At 41.2% G+C, this 26,369-nt stretch overlaps 1 protein-coding gene across 3 annotated transcripts; it reads right to left on the bottom strand.

The window, feature by feature from the left end:
* Window positions 1-1,816: 1,816 nt before the first annotated feature.
* Window positions 1,817-25,209, bottom strand: LSM12 (LSM12 homolog). 3 transcript variants are annotated; one of them, XM_077164221.1, is made up of 5 exons: window positions 25,016-25,209; window positions 23,023-23,156; window positions 5,978-6,087; window positions 4,285-4,411; window positions 1,817-3,469 (listed from the first exon to the last, which is right to left on the bottom strand). In XM_077164221.1, exons 1-5 carry the CDS (start codon window positions 25,137-25,139, stop codon window positions 3,377-3,379), a joined length of 588 nt encoding a protein of 195 aa, XP_077020336.1. In that variant the 5' UTR covers window positions 25,140-25,209; the 3' UTR covers window positions 1,817-3,376. The 3 variants fall into 3 exon arrangements, with proteins under 3 accessions (XP_077020336.1, XP_077020337.1, XP_077020338.1); XM_077164222.1 differs by having other exon boundaries at window positions 4,297-4,411; XM_077164223.1 differs by lacking the exon at window positions 23,023-23,156 and having other exon boundaries at window positions 25,056-25,209.
* Window positions 25,210-26,369: the final 1,160 nt, after the last annotated feature.

The raw sequence follows: 26,369 nt of genomic DNA, 5'->3' as shown, positions 1-26,369 counted from the left end.
TGGGCTGTGTCCTCATTAACCAGTAGGAGAGTGAATTCAATTGATTCTATCTGTGATTGAAATCCCTTTACTCTTTCCTTTACCAGGATTTTATGGGAAAACAGATGTTTACACACACCTTTGCTTCAAGAGAGTCAAAGAGCTTTTACCATGAATTAGTGGCCCCCAGGCTGGAGCCCCTTAACTAATAATATTTAAATGGTTGAGCAATTTTCAAAATTTCAAAACTCCAAACAGAAATTAGAAATAATCTGCTTGGACTTAACATAGCACAGACTCAATATAACCCACCATGGTAAGGGTCTTTAATCCATATTGACTGGATGCCCTGAATAGCCCAAAGGCGCAGATGTACACCACTCGGTGGATATACAAGTGCTGGGGTATTGAGGTGTGTGTGTGTATGTATGTATATTTGGGAAGGAAGGAGAAAGCCCCAAAGCCAAGGAAACATTACAAAATTACCTGTACATGTTCCATCATACATGCAAGCCCTCTACACCACTTAAATGGTTCAATATTCTTTCAACCTAAAGGAGCAATCTGACACACTCAGCATAGCAAGTGTTTTGTCTTAAACCTGGAAAATAAAATGTTATTAATACAAATGCCATTGAGTTTTGGAAAGGCACAAGAGCAGCATCATGAGCCCATAAGTGGGTAAAAGATCTGGGTTCTTGTTCTAGCTCTGCCACCACCACAGACAGGTGTGCTGCTCTGGACAAGTCATTTGGCCTGGGTGGAACTCACTCTCGTTGATAAAATGAGTTGTTTTCAAATTATGATCAAAAACATTCCCAGGAATGCCAGAGAAAAGGAAGAGGTATTATCTGTGAGAGACTGAGAAGGAGGGGCTCTGAGACCTCTACCCCTGCCAGAACCAGATCTTAATGTTTTATACATTAGTCTCACTAAAATTTCACCTAAACAAAGGCTTCTAAACCAATCTCATCTCCAGATTTAGTCATCCCAGGAAAGAAGCTAATATTTCTATCATCATTTATGAAGCATCTTCTAAATGTTAGGCATTTAAAATATCTTATTTAAACCTTCACACCAATCCTAGAAGGAGGTATAATTTTCATTTTTACTGCCAGGGAAACTAAGGCTCAGAAAGGTGAAATGACATACCAGTAGTCACAATGAAAGGGGATGGAAGTGTGAGGATTTGAACCCATCCATTTGCCTCCATAGTTCTTGTTCTTTCTATTACCTCACTGCCCTCCTTTCTAATCACATTAACACCACCTCTTGAACCCTTTAGAGCAAATATCCTCCATATCACTTTAGGAACTAAAACTAGAATCAGAAGTGCTTCCAGCCAAAACCAGCTGGTACCTACTTTACCGCATTCACAGACCTAGAGACTAATGGGAGGGGCGTTGATGATGTGGAACGCACGACACAAGAGCATCCTCCCATCCTGCAAAGGCCTCTCCTTTTACCATCTCCAAAAATCTACTTTCCATGCAGACTAAATCAAGGCTCTAACTTTTAATTAAGTTCAGACCAATGGCAGGTAGATTTAGAAGTTTACTTCTCAGCCCTTCTGTGACTTGTACCTCCAAACACAATCCCATAACAAACTGTCTTATGCAGTTACCCTTTTCTTCCTCTACTCCATTTATACGCAACTCTGGGCCCTGGATCCCTCCTTACAATTACACATTTTGTGCTGTATTTCTGGATAAATTTGAAAGGAGAGAGTAAAGAATAAGCAGCAGAGAATCTAAAGGGAAAGGTCAAACCAAACACACATATCTTGGATGACCCCTGCCTCTTGGCCTACAAAGTATGCACAAACCTGAGACATAAATGATGGTTAAAAAAATTTGGGTTTTATTGTTTTTGCTAAACAATACTAAAAAAAAAAATTCATTTTGAAGGCAGGGCTTGAATTATTTAATTTTGATCCATTTATTTAATTAAAAAAAAAAAAAGGAGAAAGAGACCATGGCCAAAAAAATAATTAACCCCCCAGCCCCACCCCATGCCCAGAGCTCTAGCCAGTCATATGAGCATCACCCATATCCCATTCAGTGCTTGATATTCAGCTGGTGGCACACAGTACTCCATGTGACCACCTGAAGGCACAGGGGCAATGGGTGCCAGTTTTAGCTTTCAGTAGCTTAGTCAAAGCCAGACAAACTGATGGGCTAAAGTCCAGAAACTCTTTCCAGGTTTTCTGCCCATTGGCTGAGAGTACATACAAACTGTCATGAGCTTGTAAAATTTAAGGGGGGGGGGATGTCGGCGCACAGGAGCAGGAGGTTGACTGGAGAAGAGAAACTATAGGTCACCCTAGCTTTTTCCTAGGCTAGTGGCTCAATATAAAGAGAGGTCAGATGGGTGAACTCCAGGTTTCTTATAAGAGAAAGTCATCCCTCACGGAGGAGCTGAGATGTGCCATGTAAAACAGTTCTTCCTGCAGAGGGCACAGGAAAAAGGGCAGCTGACTCTCTCATCTAGGAGAGTGGTGAGGAGGTTCTTCTAGTACCATGAAATAAGATAAAAGGCAGAGGGAGAATCCTGAGGTTTTAGCCAAATGTGAGACTGGTACACACACACAGTTAAAGACTAAAAAGCCATCAAGAACCCTCAAACCCCAAATCCTATCTGTACACACTGGCTCTACAAAGTGCTGCAGGAGATTCTTGCTGTGAACTAAGTCAAGTTAGTTGCCTGGCTATGAATGGTGAGAGGGCAATACGTTTTTATTTTTGGAGGGATGAGGTGGGAAAAATGGCCATGATCTAGTAAAAAGAGGCCTGCAAGAAGCAGAAAATATTTAGAGAACATTTTAATATATATTTTCATATATATATTTAAAGTTAAGAAAAATAAAACTAATTCAAGCCATGCCCTGTGCAAAAAAAAAAAAAAGGAAAAAAAATTTTTAATTGAGACCATCTGCTGCTCTGGTCTCAATTTAAGTATCACAGTCAGCTTGTTACTTTTATTTTAGAAGAGAAGTTTCTTTCAATCACTCAGAAGGCAAGTGTAACCACTTATAAAAACAGAATGGCAGGGAACAGGGAAGAAAAGGAAAGATAGAGGTAAAAAGAAAGAACAGGGAAGGAAGAGAATTTTCAAAAATAAAATTAACAAGGTGACTGCTCCAGAAGAGGGCTTTGAAAAGGACATGGGTGGACCGAAGTCTGTTAGTCAAGTAATGATTCAACTTTTAAATTATTCTCTTGTTCTTTTTTGTTGGGTGTTTTGTTTGTTCAAGTCTAAGATCTGGAAATGCTGACCCTTTGTTAACAAGAGTCAACAAGAAATAAAGGATCCCTTCCCTCCCCCGGTCTGCCTCCGCTGAAGCCATCGTCGCCTCCTTGGCTGGATGTTGGAAGAATCCTCCATGTATATGATGGACTCAGGATGACAGGGCAGCCTCCTTCTGTGGTTGCTGGGCTTGTGAACGCTGCAGTATCTTTTGGCTTTCCACGTCTCTAAAATGTTTTTCAACCTAAAAGAAACCAAGCAAGTGTGGTCAAAAATGGAGGATAGGCAAACAAGGTCTCCCAAACAGTCCACCAGGCTTCAATAGCCCTGAACTGGCCGTCCAGCCCTGGACTTTTCTGGCACCTTCGTCCTTGCTATCTGTTGGCCTTCCAATCACAAGGTGGGCAAGGATCTCTTGTTGCAGACACATTTTTAGCAGCTTCAGCTAAGATTAGCTAGAAGTTGAATCTATAAGCTAAAATATAAAATAAAATGAGGGGAGACTGTTTTGACACAAACTCCCTCTCCTCTTCACTGCAGATTGAAAAGCTAGTGGGGAATTACTATCTTACTAAGCTTTTACAGTTATGATGATGGTCTCTTAATGTTCCTCAGAGGAAAAAAAAAAGAGTAAGAGTGTTTGGGTTTGTTTTTACAAATGTTCTAACTCAATTTAAAGTCAGATAATATATATATATAGGGTCACAGAGATTCCAACGACAACTGATTTATACCAATCATCCCTTCCTAAAAGACCTCTGTGGCTGAGGAGAACCCAACCAAGCCCAATACCATGGAACGGTCTAATTCCAAAAAGTCATGCTGCAGAGGACATGGGCTTGACTGCTTGTTTTATTCCACAATGCCCAGTCGTCTCATCCTCAGAGGAGTACCCAAGCTATAGCTGCAGAGCCCCACAAGCCTGAAGGTATGAAGGTTAGACAGTGCTGCTAGCAGGTCAGCTTTGTCACAGGAGAAAGGGACTGGAGCATCATGTCATAGAGTAGTGAAGGCTAAGGAATCATTTTCTCCCTAAAGTCTTATGATTCCTTTACTTACTATTTTGCGTACATGGCTCAGTGCACTTCCCTCTTTGCCTTTACAGTTTTCCACTTGATATGGGGGTGTAATAACAACTTCTTCCATGACTACAATGTTTTTTTCTTGCCATTTACAGTCTTTAATGCTGGAAGAAGAGAGGTAAAATATTACTTCTTACATCCACACACCTCCTGCCACATGAATAAATAACTCGAGAAAGCTGCCCCAAGTTCCCCACTCCACTCATTCAACTAGTTGCCAGCAGCCACTTAGAGAGGAGTAGCCAAGAAAGATTGCCTGGGCAACAGTGGCTATGAAAAACAATGACACTGATGCACATTTATTCCAAGGAGGATCCAAAAAGTAACTCTGAAGTGTTAGGGACTGGAGAACTATAGAAAACTTGGTGACAGCCTCAGAATCTAAACCAAACTGAGTCACAAATAAACCACTAGGCTCAGGTTACTAGATTCAACTTATATAGCAGCCCAGGGCAGAGGTGAGCAAACTTTTTCTACAAAGGCCAGACAGTATATATTTTATGTTTTGTGGGCCATATAGTCTCTGTCAACAGCTGAACACTGATGTAAAAAAGCAACCACAGACAATATACATAAGCAAATGAGCATGGTTACATTTCAATAAAACTTTATTTACAAAAATAGGCAGCAAACAAGAGCTGGCCTACTGACCATAGTTTACCAATCCTTAGCCTGGGAGGAAATGGCACCTTTAGAAAGCAGAACAACACACTATTCATCTTACTGTGATCTGTACTCTGCCCCTACCACTGGCAACGTAAGTGCTCCACTAACTGGCCTCTCTCAATTATCAGACAGTTGGGCGTTTGCCAGACTCGGAAAACTCATTCCAGTTCACACTAGGAGAAACCCAGAGCAGCTGATGCTACTAGGAAAGTTCCTCTACATACCTGTAAATGTTCAGATACTCACACCATGGCCTCAAACAGTTCTGATACCAGCTGCCATCTGTTCACCAGACTCAGGAGGTTAAATACGGTAACAGAAGGCAGCGGGGGAGGGGGAGACTGTCAAATGTTTCAGTTTTTCAGCAGTTAGAGAAGCCAACAGAGAGTCAAAATGACTTCTGCTGTGACAAAATGTCTGTTAGGAGGTGGTAAGAAGGTGGCCTTCTACTCTCTCGAGCTCCCTATGTTCATCCAAATGTACAACTGGAAAGAGTGAGACAGCTGTAACTTTCCCTTAATAAAACTATATTAGTTTTTGGAGAAAGGTACAACAACAACAAAATAATAGAAAGAGACGGATAGTTCTAAATTATGGAATACTAGGTCTGGAGGCGACTATAATGAAAATCTAATCCAAAACTATGTTTTACAGACAAACTAAAGCCCTACACTGTAAATATAATTAACACCACCAAACAGTACACTTAAAATAGCAGATTTTATATGTTACCAAAATAAAATTAGAAAAGAAAGATAAAAATAACTGAAGCCCAAAGAAGAAAGACTACTTGTCCATGGTGACACCATTCTTCTGTGTGGAAAAGCAGCAAGCACCCACATCTCTGTATGCCCAGAATATTGCCAATACTCTATCCAGCTTCCCTGCTAGACTTTCAGGAATACAACCATAATCACCTGAAAGTCTGCCACCAGACAACACAACCAGGAAGCATCATCCCCAGAACAAGGGAACCTTGTGCACCCCCCTTCCCCCTGACTCACGTCTTGTGAATGGTCTGGAAGAGTTGCTGGCCCTCTAGGGAGACACCAGCGCTGATTGCATAGGCCTGGCTCAGCTTCTCCTCCTTCTCTGTCCGTGCTTTGCTGGCAAGCTAGGGTGGGGGAGAGGAAAGAAATTCAGAAAACCATTCGCCTTCATTCTTTCCAATAGTGAGGACCTAAGCTGAAGAAGGAAGCCAGAAAAGGCTGGTTTGGTGGATTCAGTTTTCTCACAGGGCAAAAATGAAATTTAAAACAAACAACCCCCCCCCCCCCCAACTACTTCTATTTCTGGCAAACATTCCTTTCTTCCAAAATTATTGAGTGTCTATCTTGTGACAGACATTCACTGTGCCAGACAGGAGATACAGCATTGAAAAGAGGAACCAAAAGGGAAAGGAGAAGAAAAGACAATGAATAAGTAAAAAACATAAATAAGATAACTTCAGACAATGGTGGTAGGAAGGAAATAAAGTAGGATAATGTGATAGAGTGTGATTGGGGGACTAGTTTATATGAGATGGTCAAAGACAAAAGGTATTAATGCACATACTTCTATCTGAAGGAGAAAATTAAGAATTTTTATAGCTACTGTGCTGATAGATTTCATATCTTCATAGATTTTGCAGCTTATTCTCTTTCCAGCACCGTTACCTGTGCACACATGAGAAGCCAAAACTCAAATAAAATTAACCATGGATACAGTCCACCTTTACTTGAGCTAAAGGCAATACTGTCCTGCCCTTCAGTAAAAGGAAAAGTCTGATTATATCTCATGTCTATTCCTTGACTGCCCTCTGGTGGAACAACTATAAACTGACCAAAAGAAAAGGATTTCAAGTAAATCCCTCCCAAGAGAGTTGAGTATGCTGTCAATCCCTATCAACTGCCACCTTCCCACCCCCACCCCAAACACATTTCTGGTCCCCACCACACACTACTGGTTGCTACAGACTACAGGAAGTACAAATTTACTTGAGTGTAAGACAAAACAAATCTGCTGGACAAGATGGTTAAGACAAACAAAAGACAAATAATGTATTTTAAAGTCAGACACATGATTGGGAAATTTTCAGACCCTACTTTCCTCCATCAACATGAACAGCAGACTGATACTGCATTTCACACACTCAAACATACATGTGCGAACGCATAATTTGTCCCCAACAGCAGCTCCTTAAATACAAAGAGGTATTACACCTCCAACATGTTCCAAAAATCTTTGGAATCCTTAAAGATTTATAATTCCTGTTTTTATTGTGATCCTTCAAGCTATAAAGCAAGCATAGTTCTTCACAGGGGAAAGCAAGCAAAGTGTTTAATTCTTTGTTGGTAAAATGAAGCACTTTATTAAGGCTTGGGTTTGACTATGAAGAAGAGAAATGGAGACCTTCAATTGTGTTATATTATACTATAACAATTATGGGGCATGGATAGTCTCATCCCTGTCTCTAAGACTGTCTACTCCAAATAAGTAGAGGGGAGGGAGGGGCGTGAGTGCAGAAGACCTAGCTAATACGTGTTGTCATTTCAATCTCTCAAGGTAAAAGAGGGAAGGCCAAACTCTGCAGTGATTTGAAGCCAGAGCTACTTTTTCATAGGGTTCCTAGACCTGGACTGCAGAGAGAAGATGTAACAGTAGTAAATAAATAATGGTTCAAGCCTGATCCTGCCATTCTGGCCCCATCAGGCTACAACTTCACAGAGAAATAAATGCACAGGGATAACAGCATTCCCCTGAGCCTTGGCAATTCCAACTGCAGCAAGAAAGCCTCATGGCTTGAAAGCACACAATTTGTATGGAGAACTGCTGGTGGTATATTTTCAGCAGCAACTAACAAACCTTACTCAGTCACCAAGAAAAAACTGATTACAAAGTGCACTTTCCTTTAGTCTCACTTCCCAGACAACCCCTTAGAATCTGAAGTCTCCGAGAAAAGAAGGAATAAACTGGAGTACCAGAATTCCCTTGGATTAACCAAGCTCCTGCAGAGCTCCTGGGAAGCAGCTCATGAGAAATGGTCAACAGATGTTTAGCAAGCAGGAGAGTGTCACTTTGAAGTTTCAATCCCTTTGAAAAATGTTTTTTCCCTGAAAATCAAAACCATCTCCGATGTTAGATCGGACAAAGCTGCTTCAATAAAGCTTATGCTGACTAGATAAGCTGAGTGCTCAAAGAGTAAAATATCCTTGTCACCTATATAGTGGGTTAAAAACATAACATCATCCTGTTCAATGAGAGAAGAGTTAGCTCAGGGAACTAGGCACCTTTGCAGTATGTTTAAGAATGGAACTAACAAATTAGGCTAGATGAGGGAGAAAAGCTGGGAGAGGAGCCACTTTTGGATTTTATCAGAGGCAGAGTAGAATGAATACAAATCTCAGCCAAAAGTGATTATTACATTGGACAGCCTGAGTAACAGTGACACACTGGTTATGGAATAATTATTTCAAAATATACTCCTTGCCGCCACCCCACCCCCCACCCTCACCTCCCAATATCAATTGTACAATCTCCTCTAAAGGTTCTAAAAGCAAAGCAGTGGACTAAATGGTTCTCCACTTCAATTCCAGTGCACCACTGCAATTCTAGTGCAAACAGATAAAAATGCTAAATGATATAAGGGGGAGCCATGGGAAAAGAAGAAATGAGTCCAACTTGACTGTGTTTCAATTCATCCCTAATATCCTCAACTCCCTACCTATAGCTGCAGCAGTTGTGATTTGGAGATGTGGATTCACCACAGACCCTGAAACTTCAGCTCTCAGTTTACAGATTGTATTTTCAAGGCACGAATGTGACACTCAGCTACGTTCTCTTCTACAGGATCTGTTTTCACCAGGAAGTTGTACAAGTGGGGCAAATTTCTCCCAGAGAAGAGCCACCAATTAGGCATAAGGGAGAATGACCTCACAAAAAGAATCCAAGAGTTCCTCTGCTCAAACTTGAGAGATACTTTGCTTTTTTTTTTTTTTTTTTTTTTGGCATGTCCTGGAAAACTAATATTGCAGAACTTGCATTTTTGTACACTATTATAATAAGCATCCTTTTGTAAAGTAAGTGTGCCAGTTTGAAAGGATATATGTACCCTAGAAAAGCCATGTTTTAATCCTAATTCCACTTTGTAAAGGCAGCTGTTTCTTCTAATCCCTATTCAGTACTGCATATTTGAAACTATAATTAGATCATCTCCCTGGAGCTGTGACTCGATCAAGACTGGTTGTTAAACTGGATTTGGTGGGTCTTGATTAGCTTACTAGAATCCTATAAAAGAGGAAACATTTTGGAGAATGTGAGAGATTCTGAGAGAGCAGAATGATGTAGCCACGAGAAAAAGAGAGTCCACCAGCCAGCAACCTCTGGAGATGAAGAAGGAAAATGCCTCACGGGCAGCTTCATGAAACAGGAAGCTAGGAGAGAAAGCTAGCAGATGACACCATGTTCTCAACATGCCTTTCCATATGAGCGAGAAACCCGGACCATGTTTGCCATGTGCCTTCTCACTTGAGAGAGAAACCCTGAACTTCATCGGCCTTCTTGAACCAAGGTATCTTTTCCTAGATGCCTTTGATTGGACATTTCTATAGACTTGTTTTAACTGGGACATTTTCTCGGCCTTAGAGCTATAAACTAGCAACTTATTACATTCCCCCTTTTAAAAGCCATTCCGTTTCTGATATATTGCATTCCGGCAGCTGGCAAACTAGAACAGATTTTAGTACCAGGAGTGGGGTGCTGCTGCAGTTTGCAAATAGCAAAGATGTTGGAACGGCTTTTTGAATGGATAAGGGGAAGATTTTGGAGGAGTTGTGAGGAGCTTGATAGAGAAGGCCTAGAATGCTTTGAAGAGACTGGTGGTAGAAATGGGGACTGTAAAGATACCTGTGATGAAACTCTAGACAGAAATGAGGCACATGTTATTACAAACTGGAAGGAAGGAGATCCTTGGTTTTAAAATAGCAGATAATCTGGCAAAATTGACAAGTGGCTTTGGCTGGAAGGCAGATTTTAAAAGCCATGAACTTGGATATTTAGCAGAAGAGATTTCCAAATTAAATGTGGAAAGCACAGCCTGGTTTCTCCTCGCAGCTTATAGTGAAATGTGACAGAAAAGAGATAAGCTGAGAACTGAATTCTTGGATACTAAGAAAGCAGAAACTGATGTTCTGGAAAATTCTGGACTTCCAGGAGGGGAGACCCCAAAGAATGCTGTCCCACGTGAGGATGTGACCAGATGTGGAACCACCCAGTCATTTCAGAGGAAGCTAGGATTGGATATGGAGTCATCCAGGAAGGATTTGTTAAAACTCCTTATGTCTGATGGGCATGATCCAAGGCTACTGCACAGAAAGCCAATGAAAGTGCCGTGGGACCTGTATAAACAGAGCTGCTGCCAGTCTGGACTAGGGGGTTCAGAGAAGGGACACACTGGAGGAAAAATAACTTCAGAAGCAAAACTATGGAGGCTGGGGTCTAAAGTCAAGAAGCCTTGGGCCAGGAGAATAGATCCACCTAAGCCTGTGGAGAGGGTGAGTTTGCCCCAAAGGCAGAGGATGGGCCTTCCACCTCATTGCAGTGTCATGATGCTTCAGGCGTTGGAGAGGGTCAAGCACATTCCTTGGGGTTTGGAGAGAGCCTGGCCACCACCACATGGAGTGGTTGAGCGTGTGCCCTAGAGATGGCAGAGAGCCTGGGTGCAGCCCGATCCTTGGAGAGGGTGGAGCCAATAAAAAGGTGGTCTCCCCAATATACCCCAAGGTTACATTTGGAGAGGGGCAGGCCTCTGCACAGGCCTTTGGAAAGGGTGGGACTGCTGCTTTCTAAAACCCCGAAGACAAATGACTCTCAGATTTCAAAATCTAATGGACTTTGCCCTGCGGGTTTTTGAAACTGCTTGGGTCCTGTGACCCCTGTGTTCCTTCTTCCCTATGGAAATGGGTATATATATCCTATGAATGTTCCTTCTTTATATGTTGGCAGCAAATAACTTGTTCTGAGTTTCCCAAGTCCAGAGCCAGAGGATAACTTTGCTTTAGGACAGACCATGCCTGTAACTAACTTTGAGATTTTGTACTGGTTTTAACCTTGTATTTTATTTGTATTGTTATTGAAGTGGTTTAAGGTTCTCTGATATTGCTATGGATGAACGTATTTTGTATATGGGAAAAACATATCTTTTTAGGGTCCAGAGGGTGGAACGTGCTGGTTTGAAAGGATGTATGTACCCTAGAAAAGCCATGTTTTAATCCTAATCCCATTTTGTAAAAGGCAGCTGTTTCTTCTAATCCCTATTCAGTATTGCATATTTGAAACTGTAATTAGATCATCTCCCTGGAGATGTGATTCAATCAAGACGTGTTAACCTGGATTAGGTGGAGACATGTCTCCACCCATTTGGATCGGTCTTGATTAGTTTACTGGAATTCTATAAAAGAGGAAACATTTTGGAGAATGCGAGAGACTCTGAGAGAGCAGAATGATGTAGCCATGAGAAGCAGAGTCCACCAGCTAGCGACCTTTGGAGATGAAGAAGGAAAATGCCTCGCGGGCAGCTTCATGAAACAGGAAGTCAGGAGAGAAACTAGCAGATGACACCTTGTTTTCCACATGCCTTTCCAGACGAGCGAGAAACCCTGACCATGTTCGCCATGTGCCTTTTCACTTGAGAAAGAAACCCTGAACGTCATCAGCCTTCTTGAACCAAGATATATTACCCCGGATGCCTTAGATTGGACATTTCTATAGACTTGTTTTAACTGGGACATTTTCTCGGCCTTAGAACTATAAACTAGCAACTTATTACATTCCCTTTTAAAAGCCATTTCGTTTCTGGTATATTGCGTTCCAGCAGCTAGCAAACTAGAACAGCAAGTGACAGCAATCTACCCCAATTTAGCTGTTGAACAAATCTAATTTTTTCCAAATCATATTTTTGTAAATGGATGATACCCATAAGTGACTGTTTCTCTAAGTTAAGTTTATGGTTATTATCAAAGCACCAGAGGGAACCAATAAAGCAAAGTAAAGAAGGTGTAGAGTGTGCCTTTTAGGCTTGGGAGGATCATGAGGATTGGATTTTTGAAAATTCAATGACTCACCCTTTCTACACCCATTTTCGATGCCAATCTGCCAGCTGAAGGCCTCTACCAAATCAATACTGAAGAACTCACTGGTTAGTATCTCGAAGAATAAAAGGTACCAACTTGGAGAACACATCATTTGAAGGAGCACAAAGCAATAAATATTTGTTACTAATACGCATGTGGCTTAAGTGAATACCTGCCTTTCCTTTCATTTTGTATTATTCCCAGTGAAAGCAAAGAGTCATTCCTAGTCTACTACCCAGCACTTTGTCCTGCGGCCATTTTACATGTAGCCCCCTTGATGTGGGCAAAGGAGAAAAGTGTGCAAACTTGCTACCAAATAATTTCAATTTTAAAGATTCTAACTATGCCTGAGTAAGCCTTCAGTGAGTGAATTAATAAACACCTCTCTCTTACTACACTCGATGTGGAGGGGAAAAGGAAACACCCATAACAACAAAAAAAAACCTAAGCAATATGCACTTCATCTTGTTATCTAGTCACCAGCTGGGCCATCTTGTTTCCACACACCCAGCTCAGGAAAGCACAGGTGCTGTGGGGAATCCTGAGGGATTCCTACTCCAAGTATTTAACAAGCCGAGACAGCTGATACAAGGGAAGCAGAGTCCACAGAGGAACCTGCTGGGTGTGACCTACTGACTCCAATGAGCCACTCTCAGTTTGTCCTCTCTGTGGATTAGGGTCTTCCAACCAGCTGCCCTCAGAGAAGAGTTAGGAAGGACTGCAGCTGCTACCCTGGAACTGCTTATTGCAGATACTAGAGTGGTGAAGAACAACTACAACCATAAGAGTCCATGCTTACTCTTGCTCTTTCAATTTTGAGGTAGATTCTTGGAAAGCTCATTCTTAACTAGCAACAGTCTCTCAAAAATACTCCAAGACCAATATCCCCAAGTCTCCCTGTTTCCTAGCTGGAAACTCCTACCTGAAAGTTTCTAATATAATATTATTCGTTACTGGGCAGGTCACGGTGGCTCAGCAGGCAAGAATGCTTGCCTGCCATGCCAGAGGACCCAGGTTCGATTCCCCGTGCCTGCCCATGTAAAAAATATATATATATTTGTTACTACTTCAGATAGTAGGGAACTCAGAAAATACAGTAAGCCACTTGAAGTTGTGTCCTAGAATACCTAAAGATGAACGAAAACACTGAATCCAAACAGACAAAAGGGATAGCTGAAGAGGTCTGGCAGTGAACACTACAATCCTAAGAAAAGCTAACTTTTGTTGAATGAGAACTTACTCTACGATAGTTACCAAGTTATACAATCTACAAGTATTAAACATTTCATCTTCACAACAACCCTATGAAATAGGGCAACTCCCATTTGATAGATGGAGAAATTAAGACACAACTGTTAAGAAACCTGCCCATGTTTACCAAGCCACAAGTTGGAGTCTGTATTTGAAACCAGACAGCCTGATTCCAGAGCTTGTGGTCTTTTTAATCAGTGTACTACACCATTAAATAGTTCCACCTAAAAGAACTAAGTCTATACTGTTAAAATATAGTTACAAATTTGAATGCAAAATAAAATTATTAAAAAGGAAAAATATTTTAAGACTCAGCCGCTATCTTACTTTCTACTAGAGCACTTTGGCCATTTCTACCAGACAATGTGCCCAATACAGAGTACACAACTGTCTGCCTTGTCGCTTTTCCAAAAAGCAGCTCTGGTCTCATCCTAAACTCAAGAACATCCTTCATTTCTTTTGTTAAAGGAAGTTCACAGGGATGCTTTGAAGAGATTAGATTCTATGTGAGAAAGCCTTTCATGCCAATAATGAAATAGATATTCCTTGGATCCTTCATCTTCTCATGCATCAAGACTAGGAGAAGGTCAACCAAGCCTCTGCACAGGAGAGATCTGAGTCAGAAAAAGCCAACTAGTTCATGTTTTCATCTGAATCACAGAAGTATATGTATGCTGGGCTACAGAAATGGTCTTAGAACAAACAAGATAGGTTTCTGGACTTTAGAAAGAAAATTCTCCCATCCCTGGATGTCATATCCACAAATGTCAAACAGATAAATCAGATGGTTTAGCAATTATTAAATCCACCATGAGATTCTCCATGCAGCTCGATAGTGGGGCAACAGGATAAAGAATGAGGAAATCTTTTGAACCTCAGGGCAATTCTGTCTGGGAGACCCTGAAGAGATTTCTTAACTTCTGTGGGTCTCAATTTTTCTATTTATGAAATGAATTTATCCAACCTCTATTTACTTTCCAAGAACGTTAAAATAATATGAATACTTCAGTGCTTTGAGCTATGATGAAAAACACCTTGCAAATCCAAAGTAGTGATATTCTCACTTCAATCTCTAAATTTCTACATTTAAAAACAACCATATTGCTGCCATATAATATAGGACCAGATTAAAAACAAAGCCAATATACATTATAGGTACAGTTTTATCTTCTTACCTAGTTTAAAACAAAAACTAGATGTCAGCAGTCAATAAGTTTTGTTAGTTATTTATGATTATGTCACAAAACACTATTCATAGCTACAATAGATAACCAAACCTCCCAGTTACTAACAGGCTAATTTCCAAGTCTTGAGACCCTGAAATGAAGTCTGTTCTGCTATCTACCATGTGGCTCTGCCAATGAGAAACTAGCTGGGATGCAAGCTGGAACCTGACCTCAACAACCTAACTCTGAGAGTTATGCTCAGAGGAGCCTCCTGAGCCATAAGGATTAAGGGAGACAATGCAGGTGAAAAACACTAGGTGAGCTATTAAAGCACTATACAAATGTTAGCTATTACAGACAAGGTGGCCTGTGGGTCATTTCAGAAAAATCCAATAATCCAAGCTTTACCTATAGCCAATGAGCTAGGTGCTTTCTCCCAGCTGTTTTCTATAAAGAAATGCTAGTGAGGACTTACATCTTAAAGAGAATGTCTCCAAAGATAAAGCTGGAATAATATACTGAAATGCCTTTAACTTTATTTGCCAAAATGGGGGGGCTCCACTTGCCAAATAAAAGAGTTGACTTTATTCAATAACAATGAAAAAGGAGCTGCAATGCTGTTTCCTTGGCTCATACCTCCATTAAAACCAATCTTGCCATATTATCACTAAGTTAAATGTTACTGTTCCTCAATACTACCAACAAAAATGAGATTCTTGGGCAAGAGGGCTGTCTTAATTACCCTGATGAAGGAGGGAGGAAGGGGAAAGAGGGAAGGTGGATAAAATGAGAAGAAACCATGATGACTACTAGAGGTTCACAGACTCAAATATAGAACTAACTAACAGTTTGCAGAGGTTAAGTGACCAACACACAGCCACACAGTTCATTAGCAGACCAGCTGTAAAAAGAATGCAGTTCTTCAAACTCCCAGCATTCTACCATAACACACTGTTAGCTTTTGGTATAATGTGTATAACCTTTATTTTCCAGTTCAGATCCAACTTGCTTCACTCTGCAGGGCAGTTTCCAGGCAGTTGAGCTAGACTCAAAATTCCAGTGCTTGCTTTATTTCCTAATACTTGTTCTCTGCCAGGAAAATTACACCAGTTAGAATGCCCTTTCTAAACACTGGCGGAGATGCTACAAATGACCCACCAGGAGGATCTTTACTGAGAAATGTCTCTAGGGTGTGGAGGTGGCTGAAATGACACAGCGATGGCACAACTCTGCCAGAGTCACTTGGGCTCAGCAAGCAGCTTGTCTTTTCAAGTGGACAGTGATGCCCTATACACCCCCACGATGCCAAGAAAGCCCTCTGGGAATCAAACTCTTGACCTAATGGCAGCCCCACTGAATGAGTCAGCCAATATGCAGTACACAGCCTGAAGTCAGGAACCCCAGCCCTAATCTCAGGCACTGCACTCTCCACCATGGTTCTGTCAGGTTGACTCCAAAATTTGAATGCCACTAAATCTGACTTACTTCAAAAGGCCAGTGATTTTTAAAATGCCAATCACTTCCTCTTTAATCTCATGTGCCCACCACTTCCTATCTAATATGTCCCCTGCCACTCAACGGTGATGATCTCTTCCTCCCCCCACCCCACATTTGCACTTTCAAGACACACCTGTAAAGGAACAGTGTCTGCTAAGAGCCAGGTGCAAAACTTAACTGGCGGACTCTGACCTAGGACTGAGCCCTTGACAACATATTTTAACAAGTGAGCCAAGTAGATTATAGCCTCTAGGAGCCAGGAAAATTACATTTGTTTAACAAAAAAAAACTTGCTTGCCCTAGGCAACCAGTTATTTCCCTTCCCATGACCACACACAATATGAACACTTTCCACCCCCTACCAAAATACACACACCTAAACAGACAGTTGCCAGGCGACCTATGACCCTACTTGGTAGAACTCTGTACCTCAACACATTAGGGTCAAAATATGATCAACTAGTATGCCAAGTGCCTTGCTAACACTAGGTCCATGAACATAAAATCACAATACAACAGCTATAAACTACACCAGGAATTTACTCATACTTGGGGATTAACCTTCAAATAACCAGAATTCCATAAGGTTATGGTGAAGTTCAGCTCAAAACAAAACAAGGTAAAAAAATGGACTGAAGAACTTAAGCAGAAATTTTTTCAAAGAGAATATACAAATGGCCAATAAATACATGAAAACATAATCAGCATCCTTAGCCATTATGGAAATGCAATTCAAACCACAATAAGATACTCTTTCATACACACAAGGATGGCTATTAAAAAATAATAACAAGTGTTGGAGAGGATGCAGAGAAGCTGGAAATCAAGTGCACCGTTTGGTGGGAATATAAAATGGCGCAGCCACTATGGAAAACAATATGACAGTTTCTCAAAAAGTGAAATACGGATTTACCATATGATCCAGCAAGTCCATGTATAGGCATATATACCCAAAGAGAGTGAAAACAGGATCTCAGATACTTGTACACCAACGTTTTCAGCAGCATTATTCACAATGGTTAAATGGTAGAAACATCCAAGATTTCATCAACAAATAAACAGATAAACAAACATATACACAATGTAATATTATTCAGCCATGAGAAAGAATGAAGCTATGAGACATGTTGCAACATGAACGAACCTTGAAAACATTACGTTCAGCGAGGCAAACAAGGAACCTAAGGACAAAATTTATATGGTATTACTTTATAAGAGGACTGGTAATAGCATATTCACAGATTAGAGGCTGGGAACGGGAGTGTTTTTAAAAATAAAAAATAACAACAAACAAAAACCAGGTTATTCAACTAAAGCAAAAAACAAAACAAAAGACCCAGAGAAAATCCCTCTTTCATGAGGTATGCAGAACAGTGTAGGTAGGAAACACAAAAAACAAATAAGGTCAAAAAAGGATAACTATGGTAAAGAACACTAAAGTAGGCTAGGGGATAGTGTCTAGGTAAAGGGATACTTTTTTTTAGTAGAATGATTAAGGAAGACCCCTCTCAAAAGGTACTTTTGAGTAGAGAACTGAGATAAGAAACTCAGCTTTGCTGACACCTGGAGCAAAAAATCCAAATAAAAATATAACTTTAGGGATTCTAAAAGAGATGGGGGGGGCAGTTCTTCCCTCAGTATTACATATAAACAAAGGTAAGCATGTCAGTTCCTCCCCCCCACCCCCCCCCCCACCCCCGTGCGAAGGGGTGAAGAGGGGAGGTGGGTGGTTCCAGGTGGCCTGGGGCTGAGGGATAGGCCTCTTCAGTCTCTTTTGAAAGTGAACTTTGTGACACTTCCATCTTAGAGGCCTTACCCCCAGGCCAATCAATAAATACCATTTTTACTCAAAGACAGCCAACTCATTCTCTACTACCAGGGTAGAGAGCAAATGATAAGCTCTTTGAATCTCTTCATGATTCCATCTGATCACTCACTTACTAGTTATGGATAAATGGATAAAAGAGGCTAACTTATCAGGCAGTGGTTTGGTAAGGAAGGTGAATGCCTAAATTCTGTATTACCTTTTCTAGCTCTGTTTCTTCTCTTTCCCCACTCCACTACCGGCCACCCCACCGGTATCTCTTCCAGAAAGTATCTTCCAACTCAGCAAAGTATAAGACTTACATCTTATGCAATGCAGTGGTTATGCATTTATCTAAATAAATAAATACAAACTGGCGTTGGCTGTGTCAACAAATCCTTTAACAAGAACCTTAGAGGCAGAAAGCATAGGCTCCTAAATACTGTGACCACTCATTCTAGTCTCGGGTAACTTGCCACCTGGTGACAATGCCTTGGAAGTTTAAGTAAATTCTGCTCACCAACAAGAGGTCTCTTAAAAACATCTTTCAACTTTTAAATAAAAAATATTACATACTAGTAATATCTAATACAATTTTGTTTTTTCCCAATCTTGAGGTGACAAGTTCTGCTCTCTGAATGAATGTCAGCTCCAAAGCCAGGAAGACTGACACAGTAATAATATCGATGTTCCTGGCTGCCTTCTCTCTGTTATACTGCCCACCCCACCCCCACCATCCTGCAATTCAAGAAACATCAGTTGGCTACACACAGCTAATGCAGAAGAAGAGAACTGACTTCTGCTGACTCAAGCCAACTTCAGGTAATCCTTAGAACCCTACGAGCTAGGCACTAACATTAACCCCTTTTTATAGCTGAGGATATGGATACTCAGTAAGGTTAAGAGATGGAAAGATGATATTGTGAGCCATGGATTGTATACTTTAGATGGACTATATGGTGTATGAAGACATCTCAATAAAACTACTAAAAAAACAAAAGAGGTAGAGAAGTGACTTCTGGTCAGATCTGCTCAGCTCATTCCTAGGTTCTTCCATAGGACCAAACCCCTTACTGTAACAGCAAATGTTCCACACAACATACATGCTTCTCTTTACTCAGAAACATTACCTAGCATTACAGATATTTGGGTACGCATTTCACTTTGCCAAACTATTTTATAAATGCCTTGGACAGACAGGGTGAGCAGTGGTGGCTCAGTGGCAGAGTTCTTGCCTGCCATGCCGGAGACCCAGGTTCTTTTCCCAGTGCCTGACCATGTTAAAAAAAAAAGCTTTGGACACAAAAGTAGAAAAAAACATGGGACTTGGCATTAAAATACCAAACCTGAGTTCAAAACTTACTCACTGTGTATCACTTAAAACTCACTGTGTGTCACTTTACAGCTGTATGACCTAAAGCCAGCGACTCATCTACTTTGAGCCTTGGTTTACTCATCTGTAAAATGGTGATGGTACACACACCATAACAACTGTTGCAAGGGTTAAATGAGATAACTACTGATGGCTAAGTCCAAGCATGGCACATAACAAATATTAATTTCCACACTAATAGCCACGTAACTTTGAACAAATCTTTTGAATTGATAAGCTTATTTTCTCACTGTTAAACTTAAAAGGAAAATAAACAAGCAAACAAAAAAAAATCCTCCAAAGACCATACAGGGTAGTTGTGAGGATGAAATGAGATATGTCCTTATCTCTTTGTAAACCCTAAGGCCCTAGAAAAATATAAGATATGGATTCCAAAGATTATCACGATGCTTCACACAAATCAGATTTTCTATAAATGTTTGATAAACGCTACATAAAGGAGTATCTTATTAATGCTCTTATGTCCCAAATCATCTCCTGAGACCACTACTAACCCACCGGCAATCTTTACCCCTAGAGAACAGGATGCATCAAGTAAAAAAAAACAATTTAAGAATACTCTGCCTTCACCCTATCAGGAGGCTCCTAGGGCTCTCATCCTCAAGCAAAAATAAGTCTTCCTCTGTGATACAGTAAATTAAGAATAAGCCACAACAGTGAATAAACTGAACATCATTTATGGTTGGCTTTGGTACGCTTTTGTATTTTATTTGATTGCTTCTGTTTTATAGGCAAGAAATTCAGAACACTTTAACTGGGTTACAATGTTACTTGGGAGAAGATAAAACTCCCTCCTTCTGTAACCTCCCTGTCCTCCCCAAAGCCGCTTCTATCCCAATGCTATGGATAGATAGGACAGCCTGTAGCAAACTGCCAAAAGAAAGCCAAACAGGCTCATCTCCAGGCAGTTGCTGTTTATACCTTCTCTAATGGGCTGGAATTAAGAATTTCCCTTAAAAGGCCCTCTCTTCCATTTCTTGCTGGGTCAAAGTAAATAACTACCCAGTTTATATTAACAGGTTTAATTAAACAGAGGGCTTACTCTGTTAGCAAGGTGAGCTGACACGCGATGGCTGTCTTCCCCTGGATGCTATCAGTGCCCAGACAATGCTCCCCACGACCGTTAGCATCTGACGCTCTATGCGCTTCAGGTATTTTCCCAGAGACTGGAGAGTAATTTAGTTTCCTCCTGTATGCTCCATCTTCAGAAAACCCCACGTCCATGCTTGTAAATGAGATGAACTTTTTGTATCATTCATCATGCACCTATAGCTGCCCAGGCTAGCTGTTGTCAGTAACAGCCCGGCAGACTCCCTTTACTTCTAAATTAATCAAAGGAGGAATCACAAAGCATTCTAAAAGGTTGGTTTCGAGGGAAAACAAATATAGATTACTCATAAACATCTCTGCAAAAGGAAGAATGATTAAATAAAATCCAAAGATAACCCTCCAACCTAATTTTAGTTTTTAGCTTCTGCCTCCTGCTCCCAGCAAACCTTTTTTGAGAATTGGTAAAAGGGCTACAAAATAAGAAAAGTCATAATTTCTGGTATTCCCCAACCTATTGCTTTCCCATTGCTCTTTTGAATGAGTGGGTAAACAATTATAACAATGCTAGCAAACAACTAAAATGTGTCCAACAGAAAGCAAAACCCAAAGACAAAGATAATCCACAAACTAAATAACCAAGAACTTTTTAACAGCTCCCAATTAACAGTCCCAGTGGCACCACTCCACCCCTCTCTAAGAAATGATGGCACTAGTTGGTCACAAAAGCAGAAACCTATTATCTTTTAAATCTGATAAAATCAACCTGCTTTCAGATAATCCTCTCCCTACTATTCATTAAAGGTCCAATTATATAGGGACAGAGTTCTCATATACTATAAATTTGGCAATGATAATTCAGAGCTTATTTTTTTCTTAGCATACTAGGATTCAAATTATTTACTCAGATCTTTAAAATCTCTGGCTAATTCAAGCCCAATCAAAGAACATCTACATTCTAGAAGAGATATCTGACTAGCCAGGGTTTCAAAAACCTATAGATTTCTCAAAAAACAAGAACAAAATCTATAGGCTTCTAAGAACAGGATATCCTGTATGCAACAACAGACTTTAATAAGAAACTCGAGACCCTTCTGAATCTGTCCTCAGCCATCACTAAAGAACGTGTGGCATTTTAAAGGAATCTAGCAAGAAAAGGGTTCCAGATCTGGGGTAACTATATTCTGCTAGCCTCAGTTATCCTCTATTGCTTCAACTGCTTAAGGGCTTCCTTGCTTTGTTGAATTGTAGAGAGGATGCCACATTCCCAAGAGAGGTAAGAGAATATACGGTATTACAAGACTCTTCTAGAGGGGAAAAACTTACACTATACTAATTCAAGAGACTTAATGTCTGCTACTAAAATAGAATATTCAACAAATATTTATTAAGCACTTACTCTGTACAAGGCTCCATATGCTCAGTGAACAAAACAGTTCTCATCTGTACAGAACATAACTTGGTGAGGACAAACATCAGACAAGTAAACAAAAGTCTTTATAATTATGAAAAGGCTATGAACAGGGTGATCTTAGATCCCAATTTCCCCAGGACACGCTGATCTACACCTTCTATCCCAGTGTAAAACAAAAGCACCCCCCTTTACTCACAAAAATACCCCAGTTTTAGCCTGGATGACCAGGGAAGACTTCTTGAAACAGATGCCATTTAAGTTGAGTAAGATGATTAAGACTCCAGTCATTCTGGAAGGAAGAGTGTTTCAAGTACAGGGGACAGTACAGGATACAACAGGGCTTAGGATATTATTACTCAACACGAACTTTGGTTGAGTGAACTGAAGAGTCAAAAAAGTGATCTGGGGTTCCGAGAGATCATAATTTGTACATCCAAGATTAAAATACTCAAAATATCTAACTTTGTTAGACCTTAAAATTCAAACACAGACACAAATGCTATGTGATGATACTGTGAGGGACTGACTATATTCTTTCGAAGAATGTATGTGTGAATATATTTCAATTAAAGTGCATTTTTAAAAAGTGGTATCAGGTCACAATAAAAAGCAGCACCAATAACACAACTAATTTCACAATTATCTAAAGCAGCTGGTGACTGACTCTGAAGTATGGATGACTGAAATAAAGGGTTAATATACTATGTAAACCTGCATCCACCAAATTAAAAAAATATACTTGATCTCTTAAAAAAAAAAAAAAAAAGACAACTGAAACTCTAAAGCAGAGGTTTTCAAAGTTCCATAGGGGGTGGGCTACGGTGGCTCAGCAGGCAGAATTCTCGCCTACCAGGCCAGAGACCCACACGCAGAGTCCTTGCCTGCCATGCTACAGACTTGGGTTCGATTTCTGGCGCCTGCCTATGCAAAAAACAAAACAAACAAACAAACAGAAAACTTCTGTAGGTCATGAATCCTTCTGAGAATGTGAATTCTCCACATCCCCACCCAGGAAACACATATTCATGTGTGCATACACCCGCATATACACTATTTTCGGAGGGCCACAGGCAATACCCCACCTCTATCAGAAGTTCATGCATGGTTCAGCTTAAAAAAAAAAGCTCTCTTTCACACAGGACTAAAGCAAGCTCTCAACTCTATTTGGCCATAAAATGTTTCTTAAAATCTGCTGAAGATATCCAGAAATAAAGAGAAAAGCCAAGCAATATTTTCAAACAAAAAAGATATCAAAACAAGCAATCGTAAGTCAATGAATAAAACGAAAACACCCAAAAATGTACATGAGTCAACAAGACTCATCTTTCCCACCATTTTGGTGAGGCAGACCTGTCCTCCAGTCCTTACCTTACTAACATTGAGTGAAGCTAGGGGAGGAGGGGTTTCTGTTCGGTCATTAATTATTTCCACTTCTGAAACATACTGTAAGTTTATGAGCAAGATGTCTGCATGGTTGGGCTTTCCACTGGAAGAGGGACATTCTGGTGAGAAAATAAAGTTAAGGAAAACGGGCAAGCAGAAGCACAGAGGCACAGATACATCTCAAAAGGGCCTTGGAAAACACGATTCACGCAAAGCTTGTGTTAAAGGTGTGCTATGACCAAAAGGCTCATGTAAAAGGCATGCCACAAGCAAGAGGAAGAAATCTCACAAGAATCACAGTTCTCCTCAGGATATCTCTGCCTCTCTTTCTTCCCACCCATCTCCATAATCAAAGGATTTCAAGCTTTATAAACCCAAATGTGACCAAAAATTGGACGCCTCAAAAGGGTTTCTGTCACCTTCTCTCTACCTGTTTCACAAAGAGAGGCACAATTAAGTTTTAAAGCCTTAAGTATAATATTTGTTTTGGACCTTTAACCACACAACAACAGAGTCAATATTTTCTGTTTGTGGCATTATACTCCATGCATCTGTATAGTGCTCTTTCCATTTTTTAGGATTTGAGGTTTCCCATTTTGCAGAGGACAGACTAGAGTCCTGGAAAGGAAATGCACCCAAAATGACCCAGCTAGTTAATCCTTTCATTCATTTATTCACTCACTCTCCATTTACCAAATACCTACTACATACCAATAAAAAAGAAGTAATTCCTCATTTCAAAGACCCTTCCAATGAAACCATTAATGTAAAAGATTTTATTAGGTCCAGGTATATCCTCTTGCTTAAAAAAGAAAAAAAGTGGTTGTTATTGCTGTAATTAGTTTCAGAGGACAGCTTCCTAAAATAGAAATCTACAACTAGTGGGTAAATGAATTAGAACAGTTGCTACTCAATGGCAGCAGACACAATAGGCAACTTCATTTTGAAAGATGCCACAAGGGATTACTGCCCCTCCCCTCAAAATATATCCAAATAAATCCAACTGTAGCTCAAATAAAAGAGGAGGGATGGCACATTTATTCCAGCCAGGAACTGTTTTATTCCCAAGCTGAGTTTCCTGGAGTAATTCACAAATCACTTTTACCCCCAATAAATAGGCCACTTTTTCTCACTCAGTTTAACACTGTGACTTTCAAAAGGGGAGGCTACTACACTACTAGTCAGAATTCTATGTGCTGGGCTAAGCAAGAGAAGTTGAGAACTTACTTTTTCACCTGTAACTCATACATCCCTCCATAAGTCTCAGAGAAACGTAACAAGCCCTTTCTAGACCAGGTTTTCAATGTGCACATTCCCAAAATAGCAATTTCCAAATGACAGAGAAGTCTAAAAGTCAGCAAACCCCCCCCCCCCCCACTCCCGGTGGTACCAGGCATACACATACACCAGCAAATTAAGCCACTGTCCAAGTTGGGATAGTAACTCTTGTTACTCTCTCCCCAAACAGGGAAGACCCATTTGGTCACTACCCCGCCGCCCCTTCTCAGACCAAAATCCCATCAGTACTCAACCTCCTCCTAAACTCAGGGCCATATCCTTACCCTACTAGCAGTTCCTTAGACTACACGCCCCCTCCCCACATGGTTTTACCCGGCCCCCTTCCATCCGGGCTCCAATCCACCAGCTCTCTCCCACTACCACCCTCTCCCCTGATCACGGTATACCCTCTCAGCGTTCCCCCGAAAAGCCATCCGCGTGTCAAGACGCCCTCCACCCACCGACCCTCCCTCGGAACCCAGCTCCCGCATGTGGTGAGAGACAGGGTCCCCAAAGCAAACGGAGGGCCCCGCGAGAGGGGGAGGGGAGCTCAGGGCCTTGCGCATGCGCCCGGGGCTCGGCGGTGGCCGGTCGCCCCTAGGCCCGGAGAGGGCCCCAGCCGCCGCTGTCGTCCCCCACCCCTCCCCCCCACCACACATACACGCCGGCCCGGCCTCGGGCTCCGCTCAGGGAAGGATACTTAAAGCGAGCATTTTGGACTGGTAGTCGAAGGCTACCACCTCGCCCTGCAGCCGCTGCTCCTGGCACGTCCGGCACGACACCTGGCTCCCAACGCTGAAGTACTCGCCCGGAGGAGCCGCCATCTTGGGAGAGCAGCCGCGGCCGGCGGCGGCGGCGGCAGCAGCGGGCGAAAGCCGGGCCCCCAGTGAGCGCCGCGCCGCGACGCAAAGGGCGTGCTGACGTTACGCGTCAGGGCGTGGCCTGGCGTTGGGTGGGGCGGGAGCCTAGGTGGAAGAGGAAATGAAGGGGAGTCAGAGTAAGGTTTGTGCAGTGGCGCCTGTTTTGTAAAGAGTCATAGGGACCGTTGTAGAAGTTAAAGATAAATTTAAATGAACTGCATTAAATGAAAAGCGGGAGGAAGAAGGAGCTTCAGGCTCGATTATGTGCACACCTTGCCCATGACAAGAGTTTAATGAATGAACTCTATGGAGTAATATGTACTAACTCCATTTTACATATAAAGAATCCTGGACCCAGAGGACTTATCGAAACGCGTGCAAAATGATTATACCTATTTACAAAAGTGGTAGCGAAAGAATAAGGGCTATGGAGTTAAACTGGAATCAGAATCATAGGTTTGCAAATTATTATTATGTGACCTTGAGCAAATTACTAAACCCATATGAACCTGCCCATTTGCCTCTATATTATCATTTATTGAACATCCAACAGCCTTTTGAGGTAGGAATCAATAGTCCCATTTTATAGATGGGAAGAAATCAAGTCAGACTAAAATTGTCCAAGTTCACACAAATAGCAAGTGGCAGAACTTAGTCTGCCTGTTTCTAAAGATGGTGCCACTTATTGCTACACTATATTTGATAATAATAATACCTACCTCATAGAATAGGTAAGAGGTTTAAATGGGATAATGTGTATAAATGCATGGCACATATTAAGTCTTTAATAAATGTTACTCCATGATCATCCATTGCTCTTGAAAGTCAAGATGCTTCCCTATCTCTCTCCATGCCCTCTTTCTCAGCAAGTCAGGTAAAGCATGGGAGTGAGAAGCAGTGAAAGCAACAAGAAGGGACTTAGGCAGACCCACCCCACTTCAATTACGTAAGTTTCTGTACAGGTGCATTTTTACGCCCCAACACCAACTAGTGCCATCCCTAACCCACCCATCCTCCAATATAGAAATTCTGGAGCCTCATTTATAAGCAACAACAGGTTGACCTTTCTCTAGTCCAAAGGGAAGCAGAGAGTCAGATTTGTCACCACTTAACCTGAGCAAAATTCAAACATTTTTCCTCGCCCTGCAGGAGGCATCACCTTCCCAGTGAGGGACATGTTGGAAAAATCATTCT

Source organism: Tamandua tetradactyla, chromosome 6, assembly GCF_023851605.1.
Source record: "Tamandua tetradactyla isolate mTamTet1 chromosome 6, mTamTet1.pri, whole genome shotgun sequence".
Taxonomy (NCBI): domain Eukaryota; kingdom Metazoa; phylum Chordata; class Mammalia; order Pilosa; family Myrmecophagidae; genus Tamandua; species Tamandua tetradactyla.
This window is presented reverse-complemented; position numbering and strand designations above follow the sequence as displayed.

What these genes read in the sequence shown, in the direction of transcription:
- LSM12 (XM_077164221.1), bottom strand. Translation starts at nt 25,139, where the DNA reads ATGGCGGCTCCTCCGGGCGAGTACTTCAGCGTTGGGAGCCAGGTGTCG. An exon ending in CTTCACTCAATGTTAGTAAG is followed by an intron (nt 6,088 to 23,022) that starts GTAAGGACTGGA and finishes CCCCCACCCTAG; the next exon opens with CTTGCCAGCAAAGCACGGAC. An exon ending in TTCCAGACCATTCACAAGAC is followed by an intron (nt 4,412 to 5,977) that starts GTGAGTCAGGGG and finishes CTCTTCTTCCAG; the next exon opens with CATTAAAGACTGTAAATGGC.